Raw genomic sequence first — 17,550 nt, forward strand, 5'->3', positions numbered from 1 at the left:
CCTGTACAGTATGATCTCTCTTTCTTACAGTAGCTGTCTTGGTTGGTATTGAGCTACAGGTATTTACCACAGTTTAGCAAAGACTTTAACTCTTTAGTGTTTAACTAATGAATGTATTCTTTCTTCCCAAACTTGTAATTGAAATGCATGATGATAAAAAGTCTCTTGTTTGTTTTCTGTCCTAATTATATAAAGTACTGTATGTAAAAATAATGAAGCAACAAAGCACATAATACAAAATAATAATAATACTGTATAAGCAACATTTTTCAAGTACATCATGTGATTGATGTGCATCATGGCCTAGTTAGTAATCGCAGCATGGAGCTAAATTTAACTTTAACTTTTGGAAAATCACTTGCATACCTGTCCAAACATTAGTGCTTCCCAAAACAAGAACACCTTCAGAAATGCAAAATAATGTTAAACATGTGACACATTTTGCTAGTTAGAAATATACATTAATATCACAGGCTACTTACAAATTTCATTTAAAATTATGTATTTGTTGAATATATACATTACAGCAATATTCACATTCCTTTATCTAGCGTCATACTGTCAGACATCCAATATTTTTTGTTAATATATCCGATCAACTTATTTCCTGGGCTCGATCCACTTATTTCCCAGCCAAAGCTTGTAGACATTAGAAACAATGGAACCTCCCCTTTTAAATTTTAGAGTTTGATTGACTATTTCCCGATCAACTTATTTCCTAGGACAGCGGTTGTTCTGCAATATTGCCCTTGCGACGGCTCTGGTACACTTATGTTGTGTTTCGTACTTAATAGCGAATGTTATCATTATTATAACCCAGGTTCCCTGAAATAGAACTGTAACCATTAACCTTCAAGGTTGCTGCAAGAAAATGATGATGATGTGCCTATAATATTAAATGAACTGTTTCATAACTTATCACTTCCTGAGGAATTCTGCTACAAAGTTTCATAAATTCCGTGGAAATTCTGCGGAAGAAAAGGCAAACTCTGCTTCTGCAGTGGTTTTACACATACGATAACCTCAGATTTATATACTTTTACATATCAGTGTCAAATAACAAATTGGAATTCTTTTTGTGACAGTATTTCTAATTTTCAGAGAGAGTACATCGATTTAAACTTCAAGTGTACTACAAAAAATGTCAAAACCAAAATCAGCATGGTAAAACATACTTTATTCTTTTTAAGATTCACATAAAAGCAGCATCCATTAACAAACTAAACCCATCACACTAAACAAATATGAATTCTTACAGTGAAATATTCTAAAATGTATGTTCATTATATTTACTTTAAAACTTAGACGATTTGTGTCAGTTAACTTAGGCAATGTGATCCTTTAATGAAATTAAATTATGACTGAAAGGAAGCATTTAAAAAGTTGGCAACAATAGTTAAATGTATCAGCTTTTTTTATTCTAGTTCTAGCCAAACTCTGTATGTGTGTTTTGCAATGCTGCTGGGTTTTTCACTCTCACCAGTTTCCCCCATGTGTATCAAGGATGGTCCACCACCCAAAGGACATCCAGCCAACAGCAGACCAGTGGCCAAAAACGGCTCATTGATGAAAGAGGCCAAAAGAATGACAAGAATTGTGCAGAGCAACAGACAGGCTACAGTTAGTCAACTGACAGTCCAGTACAACATTGGTGCTGAAAGACCCATAAAAGAATGCACAATTTGTCGTACCTTGACACGAATGGGGTATGGCAGCTGACGACCTAAGAGAGTTCCACTTCTTTCAGCAAAACACTAGAAACTGCGATTGCAGTGGGCTAAGGAAAAAAAACACTGGACACTGGAGGATTGGAAAAACATTGCCTGGTCTGTTTAAACCTTGGTTCCTGCTGTTTCACGTTGATGGGAGAACTATGGTATTGGGAAAACCACATGAGTACATACATCCGTCATGCCGCATGTCAACATTGCAGGCTGGTGGTGGTGGTGTGATGGTGTGGGATGTGTTTTCATGGCACACATTGGGCCCCTTGATAAAAGTGGAGCAACGTTTGAATGCCACAGGATATCAGAACATCATTGCCAATCAGGTGCATCCCGTCATGGCAGCAATGTGTCCTTCTGCTAATGGATTTTTTCAGCAGGATAATGCCCCATGCCACAAGGCTAGGGTTGTCCAAGAATGGTTCCACGAACATGACTGTGAATTTAGCTTACTGCAGTGGCCTGCCCAGTCACCAGATCTCAATCCAATTGAGCATCTGTGGGATGAGATGGAACGAGCTGTTGGAGTAGAGATCCACTACCAGCCAACTTGACACAACTGTGGGAAGCATTGAAGTCAGAATGGGCCAGCATCCCTGTGGAATTGACGAATTGAGGCTGTTCTGAGGGCAAAAGGGGGTGCAACTCAATATTGTCAATACCTCTTAGAATTTTGAATGCATGAATTAGGTCGCTGCATAGTCTTCTTTGTGTATATAAGATATATAAGCTGTGAATAGAAACAGGTTTTCATCAAGTTTAGAGGATTTGTTTTTACACATGCAGCAAGTAGGTTTAGTATTAACTCATAATGTTTAATTTAGCCTATATTATCGTACTCTAAACTTAGTTAATGGAAATAATATTACTTGCTATTCAAGCCAGTCTCTACTATTTCTTGCCAAGCTCATTTGTTGAACAGGAGGGCTCAGAGTGATCTCTGGTGCCGCTAAGTGACTCTTGGTTTTTTGTTTTTTTAAACTCTATGATGAAGTTGAACATTATTTAATGTGCATCTCCAATAACAGCATACACACTTATTGCCATAAGATGGGAAAGGTAAAAGAAAACTTAACATGATACGTTCTCTCTCCAGTATTGTATGGTGTGTAGACTTGTTCTATTGTAGTCTGCCTTCACTTTGAACTGCTGACGCAATCTTCCTTCTACTTCCGTTTATGTTTTTGGGAAGCCAGATAATTGTTTAGTGTGGATTTCCGTGTGTAATCCAAAACAAAATGACAGGCCTCGCAAAATAATTTGCCACCATCTTCATACATTGTTTTTTCATACTCTTAAGCCCCTTGTCTTTGCTACTTTGAATCGAAGGGAATTGAATTTACTCAAATATTTTTCAGTTTTATCACTGAAGGTCTGTGGCAGACAGATATTTAACTGATTCCGCGTGAGACAAGCAATTCCGTGGAAAGTTCTGAGTCCAGAATTCCTCAGGGAGGGCTGATTTTAATGCATTTATTTATTTTATTTATCTGTATGGCTTGATGTTGAAGTTTTAACATGTTCACTGAGTTTAGGAATGCAATGTTAAAATAGAAGTAACATAATTCATTTGCGGTCAATATGATACCTTGAAAAAAATGCGCTGAGCCAATAAAGAACCTTGTAGAACATATGAACATAATAAAGTTTACAAACGAGAGGAGGCCATTCGGCCCATCTTGCTTGTTTGGTTGTTAGTAGCTTATTGATCACAGAATCTCATCAAGCAGCTTGAGGGATCCCAGGGTGTCAACTTCAACAACATTACTGGGGAGTTGGTTCCAGACCCTCACAATAAAAAAGTGCCTCCTATTTTCTGTTCTGAATGCCCCTTTCTCAAATCTCCATTTGTGACCCCTTTTTTCAGGTCGAGAAAGTTCCTTGCGTCGACACTGTCAATACCTTTTAGAATTTTGAATGCTTGAATTAGGTCTCCGCGCAGTCTTCTTTGTTCAAGACTGAATAGATTCAATTCTTTTAGCTTTGTTCAAGGAATAATTCTGGTCAATAGATTCAATTCTTTTAGCCTATGGTCTGCCAATTGGGGAAGCTATAAAAAGGCTAACAAGATACTCGGATACATTGTGAAAAGTAATTTAAATCAAGGGAAGTAATGTTAAAACTGTACAATGCACTTGTAAGACCTCATCTTGAATATTGTGTGCAGTTCTGGTCACCTCGCTATAAAAAAGATATTGCTGCTCTAGAAAGAGTGCAAAGAAGAGCGACCAGAATTATTCCGGTCTTAAATCATATGCAGACAGGCTAAAAGAATTGAATCTGTTCTTTGAACAAAGAAGACTACGTGGCGACCTAATTCAAGCATTCAAAATTCTAAAAGGTATTGACAGTGTACCCAAGGGACTTTTTCAGCCTGAAAAAGAAACAAGGACCAGGGGTCACAAATGGGGCACCAGAAAATAGGAGACACAATATTCCCCAGTAATGTTGTTGAAGCTGACACCCTGGGATCCTTCAAGAAGCTGCTTGATGAGATCTTAGCTACTAACAACCAAACGAGCAAGATGCATTGTACTAGAGCAGCAGTATCCTTTTTGTAGCGAGGTGACCAGATCTGAACACAATATTCAAGATGTGGTCTTACTAATGCATTGTACAGTTTTAACATTACTTCCCTTGATTTAAATTCAACACTTTAAACAATATATTCAAGCATCTTGTTGACCTTTTTTTTATAGCTACCCCACATTGTCTAGATGAAGACATTTCTGAGTCAACATAAACTCCTAGGTCTTTTTCATAAATACCTTCTCCAATTTCAGTATCTCCCATATGATTTTTATAATGCACATTTTTATTTCCTGCATGCAGTACCTTACACTTTTCTCTATTAAATGTCATTTTCCATGTGTCTGCCCAGTTCTGAATCTTGTCTAGATCATTTTGAATGACCTTTTCTGCTGCAACAGTGTTTGCCACTCCTCCTATTTTTGTGTCATCTGCAAGTTTAACAAGTTTGCTTACTATAACAGAATCTAAGTCATTAATGTAGATTAGGAACAGCAGAGGGCCTAATACTGATCCCTGTGGTACTCCACTGGTTACCTCACTCCATTTTGAGGTTTCTGCTCTAATCAGTACTTTCTGTTTTCTACATGTTAACCACTCCCTAATCCATGTACATGCATTTCCTTGAATCCCAACTGCGTTCAGTTTGAGAATTAATCTTTTATGCAGGACTTTGTCAAAAGCTTTCTGGAAATCAAAATAAACCATGTCATATGTTTTGCAATTATCCATTATCGATGTTTCATCCTCAAAAAAATCAAGGAGGTTAGTTAGACACTAGCTCCCTTTCCTAAAACCATGCTGACTGTCTCTCCGGATACTGTTACCATGTAGGTACGTTTCTGTTTTTGGATCTTATTATAGTTTCCATAAGTTTGCATATAATAGAAGTCAGGCTTATTGGTCTGTAGTTACCTGGTTTGGTTTTGTTTCCATTTTTGTGGATCGTAATTACGTTTGCAATTCTCCAGTATGTTGGTACAACCCTTGTGCAAGAGACTGTTGAATGATCTTGGTTAGTGGTTTTTAAATAACTTATTTCATTTCTTTGAGTACTATTGGGAGGATCTCGTCTGGCCCAGGGGATTTGTTTATTTTAAGAGCTCCTAGTCCCTTTAACACTTGTGCCTCAGTTATGCTAAAGTTATTTAAAACTAGATAGGAACAGGTTGACATGTGGGGCATGTTGTCCATATCCTCATTTGTAAAAACTTGTGAAAAGTAATTATTTAATATATTTGCTTTTTATTTTCTTCGTCTATGATTTTGTCATTTGTATCTCTTAGACATTTAACCTCCTCTTTGAATGTTCTCTTGCTGTTATAATATTGGAAAAACATTTTGGAATTGGTTTTACACCCCTTAGCAATGTTAATTTATATCTCTCTCTTGGCCTTTCTAACTTCCTTTTTACTTGCGTTTGCAGTTCAAACTACTCTTTCTGTGTACTTTGTTTTTGGTCCCTTTTTAAATGGTCTGTAAAGTGCTTTATTTTTTTCTGAATATTTTTTTTTGTTATTATTTAATCTATTAAACCATTTTCGCCATTTTTTTTTACATTTAGATTTGTCTACATTTGGGATGTGATTATTTTGCACCTCTAGTACTACATTTAAAAAAAAAAAAAAAAAAACAGCCATCCTTTTTCTGTGGATGTTTTCTCTATTTTGCTCCAATCTACTTCTGTTAGTCTCTGATTCATGCCTCCATAGTTTGCCTTTCTGAAATTGTAAACCTTAGCTTTAGTCATTACCTTTGGGGTTTTGTGATCTGAGTCTGCCAGTGGTTCTCTGACTTCTGTTTTAGTTATTCTGTCTTCATTATTTGAAAAGACTAAATCACGGCATGCCTCCCCTCTAGTCGGTGCCTTGACAAATTGTGTTAGGAAGCAGTCATTTGTCATTTCCACCATTTCAATTTCATCCGTTATGCTCCCCAGTGGGTTTTCCCATTTTATATGGGGGAAGTTGAAATTCCCCATTAGTATGGCTTCTCCTTTGCTACATACATTTTTGGCGTCATTTTATAACAGATTATTTTGCTCTGCGTCTGAATTTGGCGGTCTATAGCATGTTCCTATTATTATGCACTTTGAATTTTTGTCTGTTATTCTGACCCATATTGATTCAGCTTTGTTTGCTTCGTCCAGATTTAAAACCTGGGCTTCAAGACTGTTTCTTATGTATATCACTACCCCTCCACCTCTTCTGTCCTGCCTGTTTTTCCTATACAGTGTACACCCACAAATGTTATTTGTCTCCATCACTCTCAGACAGCCAAGTTTCTGTAACACACATCACATCATAGTTACTTGTTAGTGCAGTAGCTTCAAGTTCTAGCATTTTGTTTCTGGATAGCATTTAGATAAATACATTTAACGACTCTCTTACCTGAGTTATTGCCCTTGTTTTGATGTGGTCTCCCTTCTGTTTTTTTCTTGATTTCTCCCCCTTCCTTTCTAGTTTAAATGCTTCTGAACCTCCTCGAGGATCCTTTCTCAGAGTAGATTGGTTCCCCTTTTATTTAAGTGCAGTCTGTCCCGCCTATATAGATAGTCCTTGTTGTAGAATGTGGTCCAATGATTAAGATAGGTGAAGCCTTCCTATGTGCACCACATTTTCAACCATGCGTTTTAGATTAACTATTTCTAGCTGTCCATATGGTCCTTTGCAAGGTGCTGGCAGTATCTTAGAAAATACCACAGTTTTGGTCTTAATTTCCTTCCTAGCTCTCTGAATTTGTTTTGCAGGGATTTTGGTCTGCCTCTTCTAATGTTGTTTGAACCGATGTGGACGACTACTACTGGGTAGCCTGTCCATGTTCTCAGTGATGTGCGTGACAGAGGCTCCTGGAAGGCAGCACACTGTTGTAGTAAGGGGGTCCAAACTGCAAATTGAGCTTGCTGTGTTTCTCAATATGGAGTCCCTAACAATCATGACCTACCTTCTTTTTGCTGTCTGGCCAGCACTTATAGGGCCCTGGATGTTGTTCCTTTTGTTCTCTTGATATAGGTTTTGTTCATCAGAATTTTGAAGTGGGTCAAATTTGTTGGATGTTTTGATTTGTGATGGTTGTGTTTGACATTTCTTTTTTTCCCTGCTTCTGCCTACCTGAACCCAGCTGTTTTTACCACCACCTTCTATCTACCTGGTGGCTTTCAGTCTGTTAGGGGTGGTGCAGACTTCCATGAATTGAGGGTGTGCCAGATCCTCAAGAGCCAGTTGCTGTCTAATTTCTTGCAGCTCCATTTCTAGCATACTTACTAGTTTTAAGCACACGTGGTTGTCGAGGTTTTCAAATTAAGTCGCTGACCGGTGTGATGCACCGCCTAATACTATATTTGCACCAGTTACTTTTACATATTAAAAAAAGGGGAGATTATTTTGGGGTATTATCATTGTCAGTTTTTTGTTTTATTATGCACCATTTTTAAAATTATATATATATATATATATATATATATATATATATATATATATATATATATATATATATATATATTTTTTTTTTTTTTTAAAGCAAATTCTTTTTGTTGTGATATCGTTAAAATATGTACCCATAAGTACTTGTCATAGATATTGGGGGTTCATTTATAGAGGCTGCAGAGAGGTGCTGTAATGTTAACACCTGCACAATACGATAACCCTAGTTTCATGCAACAGTTGTGATGGTTACCAAATATGTGTGAGTACTGTTGTGTAAAAAGTTGCTTAAAATGAATAGCTGCATTCAAGAAATTTAGAGCAAGAACAGCGAAAAATAAAAATACATTTAAAGTTTGTGTTTTGTACACGTGCATTAACAAAATGCCCTGAAAACTAAACATGAAGAAAATAATTTTAAGGAAGGGCTGCATTAGATACCAGCTATCTCGGTTACACTGTTTACCATCCGGATGCATAGAAATACTTAGGACTGTAATGAGGAAGTGTACTGCTGATTAAAAGTGTGTGTGTGTGTGTGTGTGTGTGTGTATCTATAGAGAGAGAGAATTAGAAATTAAATGTACTGCAGCTTACTTGACTAGTAAAATAAACTGACATTCACTAAATTTAGCTCTCAGATTGTGAGAAAAAGTGCTGTCACCAGTTCCACACACATTTTCAGTCTTGTGTTGCAGGGGCCTTGATGCTCAAAGTCCATGTATCTTCTTGATGATCTTGCCTTGCTGTGAGCAGTGCTGAAATAAAGCTCCTTCATTGCAAGTCTAGCACATGCCTAACCTTTTGCGGTCCTATGTCAGACCAGGTCCGACATTACAATTTTCCCTTTCCATCATCAAAAAGACGTCAAGCACAGGTCTCTAGTAATTTTTTCTTTGGAAAAAGCTGAGAAAATCTTTTAAGTGTCTGAGTGAGACCGATAGGAGCAGAGAGAAGCCTTTTAAACCTGTTTTACTTTAAAAGGTTTTTTTTTAAACAATGTGTGTAAAGTAAACTGTGCATGTGAAAATAAATTGGACCTGATGTGCCTGACAGATGTTGAACAATTGCAGCAGAATGTACCATTTTAATCCTTTAAAAAAAAACCCTCCCGCACTCTCCCCCATTGGCTCTACACGCCAAGATGAGATCGTTGACCCCTACTACCTTGTATGTAAGTGCCACATACCTTAAAACTAATTGAAAACCTTGGGTTGTACAGTAGTTCAAAGCAACATTGCAGTTAAAATGGAAGGCTTTTTTTTTTTTTAATGCCTACCCCAACACCATTAAATATTGTGCAGTATTACTAATGACTTAAAGGCAATGTTGCATTTTACCCCCAGGAAAACAAACAAACATTTTAGTTTAAAATTAGAGGGCAAGTAAAGGCTGCTACACACCACACATGATGCAGTAAGCGGAATTGTGTAGCGATGCGTCAAAATGAATAGAACCTATCCTTTTGATGAGTGTCTTTCACACTACAGGCAACACGGCAGGCGGCACATGATGAAATACTATACTAGGACATTGAGCAATCAGAACAGCTTCAATACACTTGGTCCAGCAGGGTGAAGCAGTAGCCAAAATGGCAGAAGAAACAATACTACTTGTCATTGAAAATATACCCAGAGCTTTATGACAAAGGGCATCACAATTCTGAAAGTACAGATTTGAAAGAGAATATATGGGAGTCCATTTCAAAGTAACTGGATAAGCCTGGTGTGTGTGATTTATTGCCATACATGTTGAAATACCGTCGGAGAAGACCCTCATAGTTTCCACATCATGTTGACGCATGTGTACCAGTCGTGATCATAGTTTTGTCAATACCAATTTTGAACAGTTGTATAGATCTGGCAGTTTTCAAACCTGCCGTGTCGCCTCTGTCTGTTCTGGCGTGTGTGTGTTCTATTTCAGGGGACCAGGGCTATGCTAAACATTTTATTGTATACATTACATTAAGTAGTAGAGCTATTTATCATACAGACACATTTTTAATAGTCAAGTCCACATCCAGTCTACTGTTTTTTGTTTTTTTTCCCCACCTGCTGCTTTTTTGATAGTGTGTGTGTGACATTCTCTCTGTGTGTTCTGAACACAGTAAAATAAGCTGTTAACAATTGGTGTCTCTCAAATATAATTTATTGGCAATGAGTATATAATATTACAATGCAAGTCACCTTGGTTTACTAAAAACAAAAAAAATACTCCTACAGTCCTTTTATTAGAGCTTCTTGATTTAACTTTCATAGGTCTCCCTCCCCTTGCACCTTACAAGGAAAAACCTCTGTTCCTCCCAAAGCCCCTCTGTCTGTCACCCCTTTGCCTCCCTTCTTCCAGAACCCTAGTCAGCACTGCCAAGAAATTAACACCTATATACATAATTCGGGCTTGGATGAGCAAATCTATCAGTTTGTATAAGGTGTGTTACCTCCTCAACCTCCACAACTCAGCTGAACTTCAAGAAGACCCCATTCCAACACCCCCCACCCATGGGAAACAAGCAGATGATGGTCAAGACAAAGGAGTTGGATTCATATTTGAGAAAATAACTTGTAGCAAACTATAACAAAGGAAATGGCTACAGACCAGTGTCAAAGAAATATGGAATACCAAAATCCACAATCAGCAATAATCAAGAAGTAGCACAGAACAAATTCAACAGAAACACTTGAAAGACATTCATGACCAAAGAAAATTAAGGGCACAGCAAGTAGGAGAATCAATTGTCCAAGCAGCTAAAAAAAGACAGCCAAGGACTTAAAGAAGGATTTAGAAGCATCAGGCATAATAGTGCGCGAAAGAATTGTACAAAGGCATCCGAGTTGTGTACACATAGTCCTTGTTGCAAACCCCTTTTAAAGGACATTCATAAAACAAAGTTTTCCAAGGAATATGAACAGGAATGTTAATCAAAATTCTTTGGTCCAATGAGATTCAAATAGCTTTTCCCTAAAAATGCATCACTATGTGTTTGCACAAAAAAAAAAAAAAAGTGAAAGCATTCAATGAAGAAAACCTTGTACCTACAGTTAAACATGGAGGTGGGTCAATCATGATATGGGGTTGTTTTAGCAGTTCAGGGATTGGAGAGATTTGTGTGATTTTGAAGATTGAATGAGCAGCCATGTATCAAAACATTCTGCAAAGTATCATAATGCCATCCGCTCGTAGGCTGATTGGCACACAGTTTATCTTCCAACACGACAATGACCCAAAGCAGACGGCTAAGTCAACTCTGGAATTATTAAAGAAAACCAAGATAAGTTTTGGAATGGCCTTCTGTGGCAGGCTGGTGAGTGGATAGAGGCCCAGAAACAGTCTGCAGTTCAAAAAAATACTAATTTTATATAGGGATTTAAACACAAACAAAACCAATACAAAAAACAAACTTACAAAAATAAAAGTTTCCAGGCTGGGCAATGCCTTCACTGGATGTAGAATTCACAAATCACAAAAACCACAAACACCAACTTGCTTCCTCCTCCCAAATGAGAAGCAGAGGCCTCCTTTTATGTCAGGTGGCTGGGCGCTGATTGATCGTTAATTAACCTAATCAACTAATCAACCCCAGCCACCTGAACATAATAAACCCAGGCAGGTAGGGGAAATTAACCCCATCCCTGCCAATTTAAAAAGGGCAGAGCTTTGCTCTGCCACACCTTCGTAATCACAATTCAATAGAAATGCTTTGGACTGATCTGAAAAAAGCTGTACCTTGGCATTGTGTATCCAATTAGCTAATTAGAAAATATGCACGATAGAATGGGCCCAGATTTCACTAACAAGATCTGAAAGCCATTATAAAAACTAATGGTGGATACACAAAATACTAAAGCAGCGGTGCCAATACTTTTGTCATGAAGAAATACTTTAAATAAAATACATTTTTATATACAAGAGCAATAGTATGATAATATGTAATAATTGCCATAAGAAAATGTAATATTGCTGCTTCACTTAAGTGTGAACCTTTGTTTATTTTCATGAAAATAACTTTGTATTTTCTTCCTCTCTTGTGTCTTGTAAAAATAAGCTAGTAGTTTCTTCGTGCTAATAGTGTGTCCTTTTTGCAGCCCTCCCGTTAGACGTCAGCGGGGGAGGAGGGACCGGATCCCACGACACAACTCAATCAGCCAGGATGAGAACTACCACCACCTCACGTATGGACAGCAGCCGAGTATGGAGGAGCCTCGCGCCTTCCACCCCCCTAGCGTTTCCCCGCGTCTGCTGCACCCTGCTATCCACCCCCCGCAGCAGAACGCAGTCATGGTGGACATCCACGAGCAGGTATGAGACAATGTGCTAAACATACTGTTCCATACACACACAGGGTTATAGCTAATGAAATTCAATACATCTTAACTGTCATACTGGGTTTGAAAAAAAATATATAAAATCCGTTCGTCTAAAAACAAAAAAAAAAAAAACAAAAAACAAAAACAAAAAAAAAAAAAACTGGGACCTCGTTAGGATAAATTAAAGTTATTGTACATTATCTTTAGGTAGATCTGTTATTGTGCTTTCACGATCATTGCTTTCAGCAATGTGTAAAGATGTATTTTATTACCTATACTCCATTTGTAAGAGAAAACATCCATGCTGACATAATACATGATTTCCTACACCATCTGTACCTGCAGGGTAAAAGAGTTCTAACCAAGGCTTTAAAGACTCATGGAATTAGTGTGTGAAGATGGAAGCATTTAAGCATCCTTACTTGAAACCCTTCCAAATTATATATATTTTTTTTTGGACAGATTCATCAGGGCACAGTTCCGGTCTCTTACACGGTCACCACAGTAGCTCCACATGGGATTCCACTTTGCACAGGCCAGCACATCCCAGCATGCAATACACAGCAGGTGCCAGGATGTTCGGTGGTATTCAGTGGCCAGCACTACCCTGTGTGCAGTGTGCCTCCTCCGGTATGTCATTTTATAGCACTTTTTGCTCAGTGAGTGGCTTTATGATCCAGGGAGATTGTTGGGGAGGAATTACATGTTTACTGACTCATTAACAGAAAGCTGGCAATGGTTCCCTGTCAAGTACAAACTGTAACCATTACCTCATGGGTATTTATATCCTAAAGACCCTGTAACCTGAATAGATGTAACAAAAACTGCTCGTCAGAGCCTGTAACGCAGTCGTGCCCGCTCCCGATGGCCTAACTGGACTGCGCACACAGACATAGTCATCATGTTTACTTTCATTCGAACCTGACGGGAGAGACTATGAACAGTATCAAGTTACTTGTATTGTGTAATGACAGGGGTCTACTTAATTCACGGTAAATTTATGTATTAGTTGCGGAATAAAATTAGAATTTCGCTGACATTTCACAGACCTGTTTAAACGTTAAATAAAACTAAGTAGACAGTATTTCAGAACAACTATAAAGACTAAATATAGTGGTACTTGAGCCCTTACTAAAACAGAGTGCTGTCATTTTTTTGTTTGTTTTTTGCTTCAGTGCAATGCACACAGGAAGGTGAAGGAATAAAAAAGGGCTATCTACAGAAGGTAGATACGTAGTTTGTGTCACTTGCGTTGTGCAGTAGTTCTTTTCGGTTCGGTATGTATTGGCCCCTAAAAGAGATGAATTTCACGCTGACCCCTCAATTTAACAAAATCGAAATCGTGATTTAGGTAAACCCCTAGTAATGACACTAATTGAGGTGATTTAATTATTACTTGCTTTTAGCAATTGCTATTTACAACGTATTGTGCATTCAGCCCTTTGTTTCATTAAGTCACCCAACGGCCAGCTGCTCCTGTCGCTCCTTCCCAGGGATCGAACAACCATAAGTCGGCTGCTTCTGCTCTCTCGTAGGTTGCTAGCTTCAATTTAAAGTAAAAAAAAAAAAAAAAGTAAGCTTCTGTAGTAACTGTAGGTCCATCGAACAAGGTTACCATTCCGATTCACTATCACTTGCTGGACTCAGCTCTGCTTCGGGTCTGACTGCTTGCAGTCCCTCCCGTAGTGTTTTGTTGCCGCCTTGGTCTCTGTTTGGAGTTTCATTGCAAAGGCTGTCAGGGATCTGACATTAGGCTTCCATCAGTCTTAAGGCTGTTTGGCTTGCCTAAGCTATATAGGTGGGCACCCGTGTATATTGCTTCTGTTGTAATTGTGGGTCACGGCCTACCCCGTTCCCGACCCGGTACACGTACTGAACAGCGAACGAGGTTATCGTACTGAAAGCACCATGCAGTGTGAACCATACCATGTATATCATACCAAGTGTATCGGAACCATAACGTTCAAAGTAACCTATGCACTTAAACAGTGGTGCAAACCCTGGTCCATTACCAGCGGACCTGGTCTGAGTCCCTGTTTCAGTCTTTATCAGTCTGTATTGTGCTGTCTGAAACAGCATATTTTTTGGTTACAAGTACTGTAGATTGCACTTGTAACCAGGGATTCGGAATGGAACGATAAACGGGGTAAAAAAATACATTTTTCATGGAACAGAAACAAAAAACGAAACAAAATTATTCATTACGTTCTGGAACAAGAACGATATTCAAGATTTCGTTTTGGGGTTTTTTCGTTCGCTTTCAGCCTGTTCTCTCTGTCTCTTTCCATTGTTTTTAAACATACAATCATTTGAAAAAAGTGCTCTTCCCATGGTCTTACACCCCAGTGGTCAACGACAAAGCATTACATCACAGCCAGCTAATGAAATTCAACATTACATTTAGCTTGTTAGCCATCAGCAAATCAAGTAGCACTATATTTAATTTGCCTTTAGTTCAAGCTTCCACCTTCCGGATCCAAGTCATGTGTCTTGTATTTGCTCCAAATAAACAGATACTGTTATTAACTTAAGTTATTGTGACAGAAATACAATGAACCTTGGTTGTAAATATCCCTCCCGAGCTGTGAGGGTACTAAGCGAGGACAGAGTGTTTTTGACAGGCTGGCCTGACTCTTCTTTCCCCGGGTCGGGAAGTTGGTCAGTCTGGAAAAAGGCAAGACTCTGTTGCAAAAACATATCGACCTGAAAGGGAAACAATGTAGCACCCACAGACTGTAAAGGCAGTTGCATTCATTTACCAAGGGGTTATGTGTGACAGCATATAAGGGGGGCGGAGACTCGTAATCAGTTCCTTCACTTGGTTTGTGAACTTGAACCTGAAGCACCGTGATAGACGCAGTAACCACTGCTAAAATAAACCTGTGTTTTAAGAATATTAGTGAGTGTTTTGTTTGTGTCTGTTAATTGTCTGTGTTGGTAAACCACCAGACGGCTAACATGTATCGGGAGCTGTCGCCTTGGGCCAGCACAAAGCCGAATCAGCACTTTCACTGGTATCACTGTAACCTGTATTGTACCACAGTCACTAATTCACGCACTAAACAGACTTGTGTATGTGTTTTGTGTTTAATGTGGGTATTCAGTAACAGGACTATTATTTCGGGACCAGCCCAGGGATTATAAATGTAAGTAACACACGCCGCTGTATTACTCACCAGCGTTATTATTTACTGTTCGTTTCGCTGTCAGGCACTGGACAGAAGGAATAAAATAAAACCAACCTTTTGCACCTGGATTACAGTTGTCTGTCTGTTCTTTGATCTCCTGCACCTGCACACTATTAACCACTTTGCCACAGTTATGTACACAGAAAGCATGCTGGAAACGTGTGGCAAGTGAAGTGCTTCATTAATAATCAGAGGTTTGCTAGTTATATTCCAGGATATTAAAAGTTAAGACATTTTACAGTCGACTTCAGAAAACAGCAACATTTATTGTATAACTAATTAATTTTGTTGTATTCTCAGTCATTTAATGATTCATGATTTAATTGTTCAATGTTTCATTTTCATTGTTATATCCAAAAGAAGTATGTAGAAGTTCACGTGTTGAATTTGTTGTATGTCTCACTATGAAATGTGCATATCAATGATAATAATGTTCCCCTTAGTGCTTAATAATAAAGTGTTCATACTAAGGCTATGATTTTGACACTGAGGTCACGGAAATCGTGAAAATCGTGAATTTGAAAAAAAAGTCTGAAACAGTTTTGATTAGCGTCCCTTTATTTCCTTTAAAACATGCATTATCATGCACTGAAAATATAAATCTGCGAGTATCTGTAAATTGTTTTGTTGTTTCTTGCAGCATTTTTGTGTATCTATATAGTTCAGTGAATGACATAGCTGATAGCTAAAATGCAAAAAAAAAAAAGAAAAAGGTGACCTATGTTCTGTAAAGACAGAAGAACAATTGCATCAGACAACAGAAATTTGCCAACTTAGAAGCTTTCTTTACAACATGCTGTTTGTTTCAGAATGGCGAAAAGTCTGGTTCATGCAGTACTTGTGTTGCAGATGAATGCGATAAGTCAGACACAGACAGCTAGCTGTGCAGCTTCACTATTTGCTGTATGGGATGCATCGTGTCGCATCGCTTTTGATTTCACAAAGTGATCGCAGCTGTTCATATAAATACAATACTTTAAAGTACAAACTGCATTTGCGTAATTGGATATATGTACATTTAAGTAGATGTGCTGAGTTTGAACCTCTATACAATGATCATTTTTTTCTGTTTAGACACACGTTAAATTCAGATACGTTATCGGATCAAGTGTGCAGTGGCCGATAACTCACCTGAATTTAACGTGCATCTAAACAGAAAAAAGATCATGTGCATTCCCTATTGCACCTTGCACTCTGTCATACTCGTAATTGTCTTATGACGGTGATGCGTCAGTTTTGGAATCGAAACAAGTTGGATCTAATCCGATTTGACGTGAAAAATAACATTGACAAATTGGAAGACACGTGCAGTACCCTGAACAAAATGGAAAATCTAATTGTGTGTGCCACCAAACAAAAATTACTCTATGGTAAATCCAACAAAGATTACAAAGACTGTAAAAAAAAAAAAAAAAAAAAGAACAAGAACACATATGGAAAGACATTGCCGTGGACTTGGGCATGAATGAGATGTGGACATGAAAACGTGGACTTTGTGCAGTATAGGTTATTACAAGCATGTACTTTTTTTTTCAGTTGTAGTCAAGAGGAAGTAAAGGAACAATGGCCTAACCTGGAGGCACATATCAGAGAAGGAAACGTGACATGGCAAGAGTGGTCAGGGCTTAAGTCAGAAAAGAGGGGCAGTACATGAAAGTGATGGAAAGGATTTTCATTACCTCATTGCTAGCTTCGCAACGTTTTTTTTTTTTTTTGTATTGCATAACAGCATTATTGTATTCTAGTAGTAACGTAATAATTACAAAATGTTTTCCATCAGCGTTTGCTGATCATTAAGTTTATACTACATTTAACATTTTTTTTGTGTTCAGTTATGTAAGAATTAACAACTGAATTGTATTTATTTTTTATTCAAATGCTGAAATTAGTTATATTTACTACAACTTGCACTGCACACCAGCACTCCGAAGTACGATATTATCGCATCTAGTGTGGAATGGATTGACGGACGACTTTTTCAGATGGCGGATTCAAAATGACGGAACAGATCTAGTGTGCAAAGCCCTTAAGTCATACGTAATTGATTACTTGGACAGGATTTTTTTTCTGCATATCTTCTGGTTAAAACAGAGTAGCGCTAAAAAAATAAAATGCAATAAAAAATATGTATACATGTATAATGCTTTGAAGCGATGTTGGTCACAAAAAAAAAATTATTTTGGTATTACCTTATAAATATACTGCAGGTGTTTTTTGTTTTTTTTTTCCATGAAATTAAAAACACCACAAAGTTGAAAGGTGGAACAGAACGGAGAAAAAAAAGCAAGTAGCATATTTCATGGAGTCATGATCTCAATTAGCTGCAGAGTTTATTTCAGATAAACATCACTTTAAGTTATTATGTTGAATGTAAGGGCGCCAC

The 17,550-nt window shown here is 37.9% G+C and overlaps 1 protein-coding gene across 4 annotated transcripts in view; it reads left to right on the forward strand.

Moving 5' to 3' along the window:
* LOC121298961 (E3 ubiquitin-protein ligase RNF38-like) overlaps positions 1–17,550 on the forward strand; it is a 142,228-nt gene that overhangs the window by 84,607 nt on the left and 40,071 nt on the right. For 3 of the 4 annotated variants that reach the window (XM_041226350.1, XM_041226369.1, XM_041226378.1), the window contains 2 exons: positions 11,758–11,971; positions 12,442–12,609. In XM_041226350.1, the coding sequence (XP_041082284.1) occupies positions 11,758–11,971; positions 12,442–12,609 (382 nt within the window). The remainder of the gene's footprint in view (positions 1–11,757; positions 11,972–12,441; positions 12,610–17,550) is intronic. The other variant, XM_041226360.1, reaches the window with a different exon arrangement.

Source organism: Polyodon spathula, chromosome 2 (genome assembly GCF_017654505.1).
Source record: "Polyodon spathula isolate WHYD16114869_AA chromosome 2, ASM1765450v1, whole genome shotgun sequence".
Lineage (NCBI taxonomy): Eukaryota > Metazoa > Chordata > Actinopteri > Acipenseriformes > Polyodontidae > Polyodon > Polyodon spathula.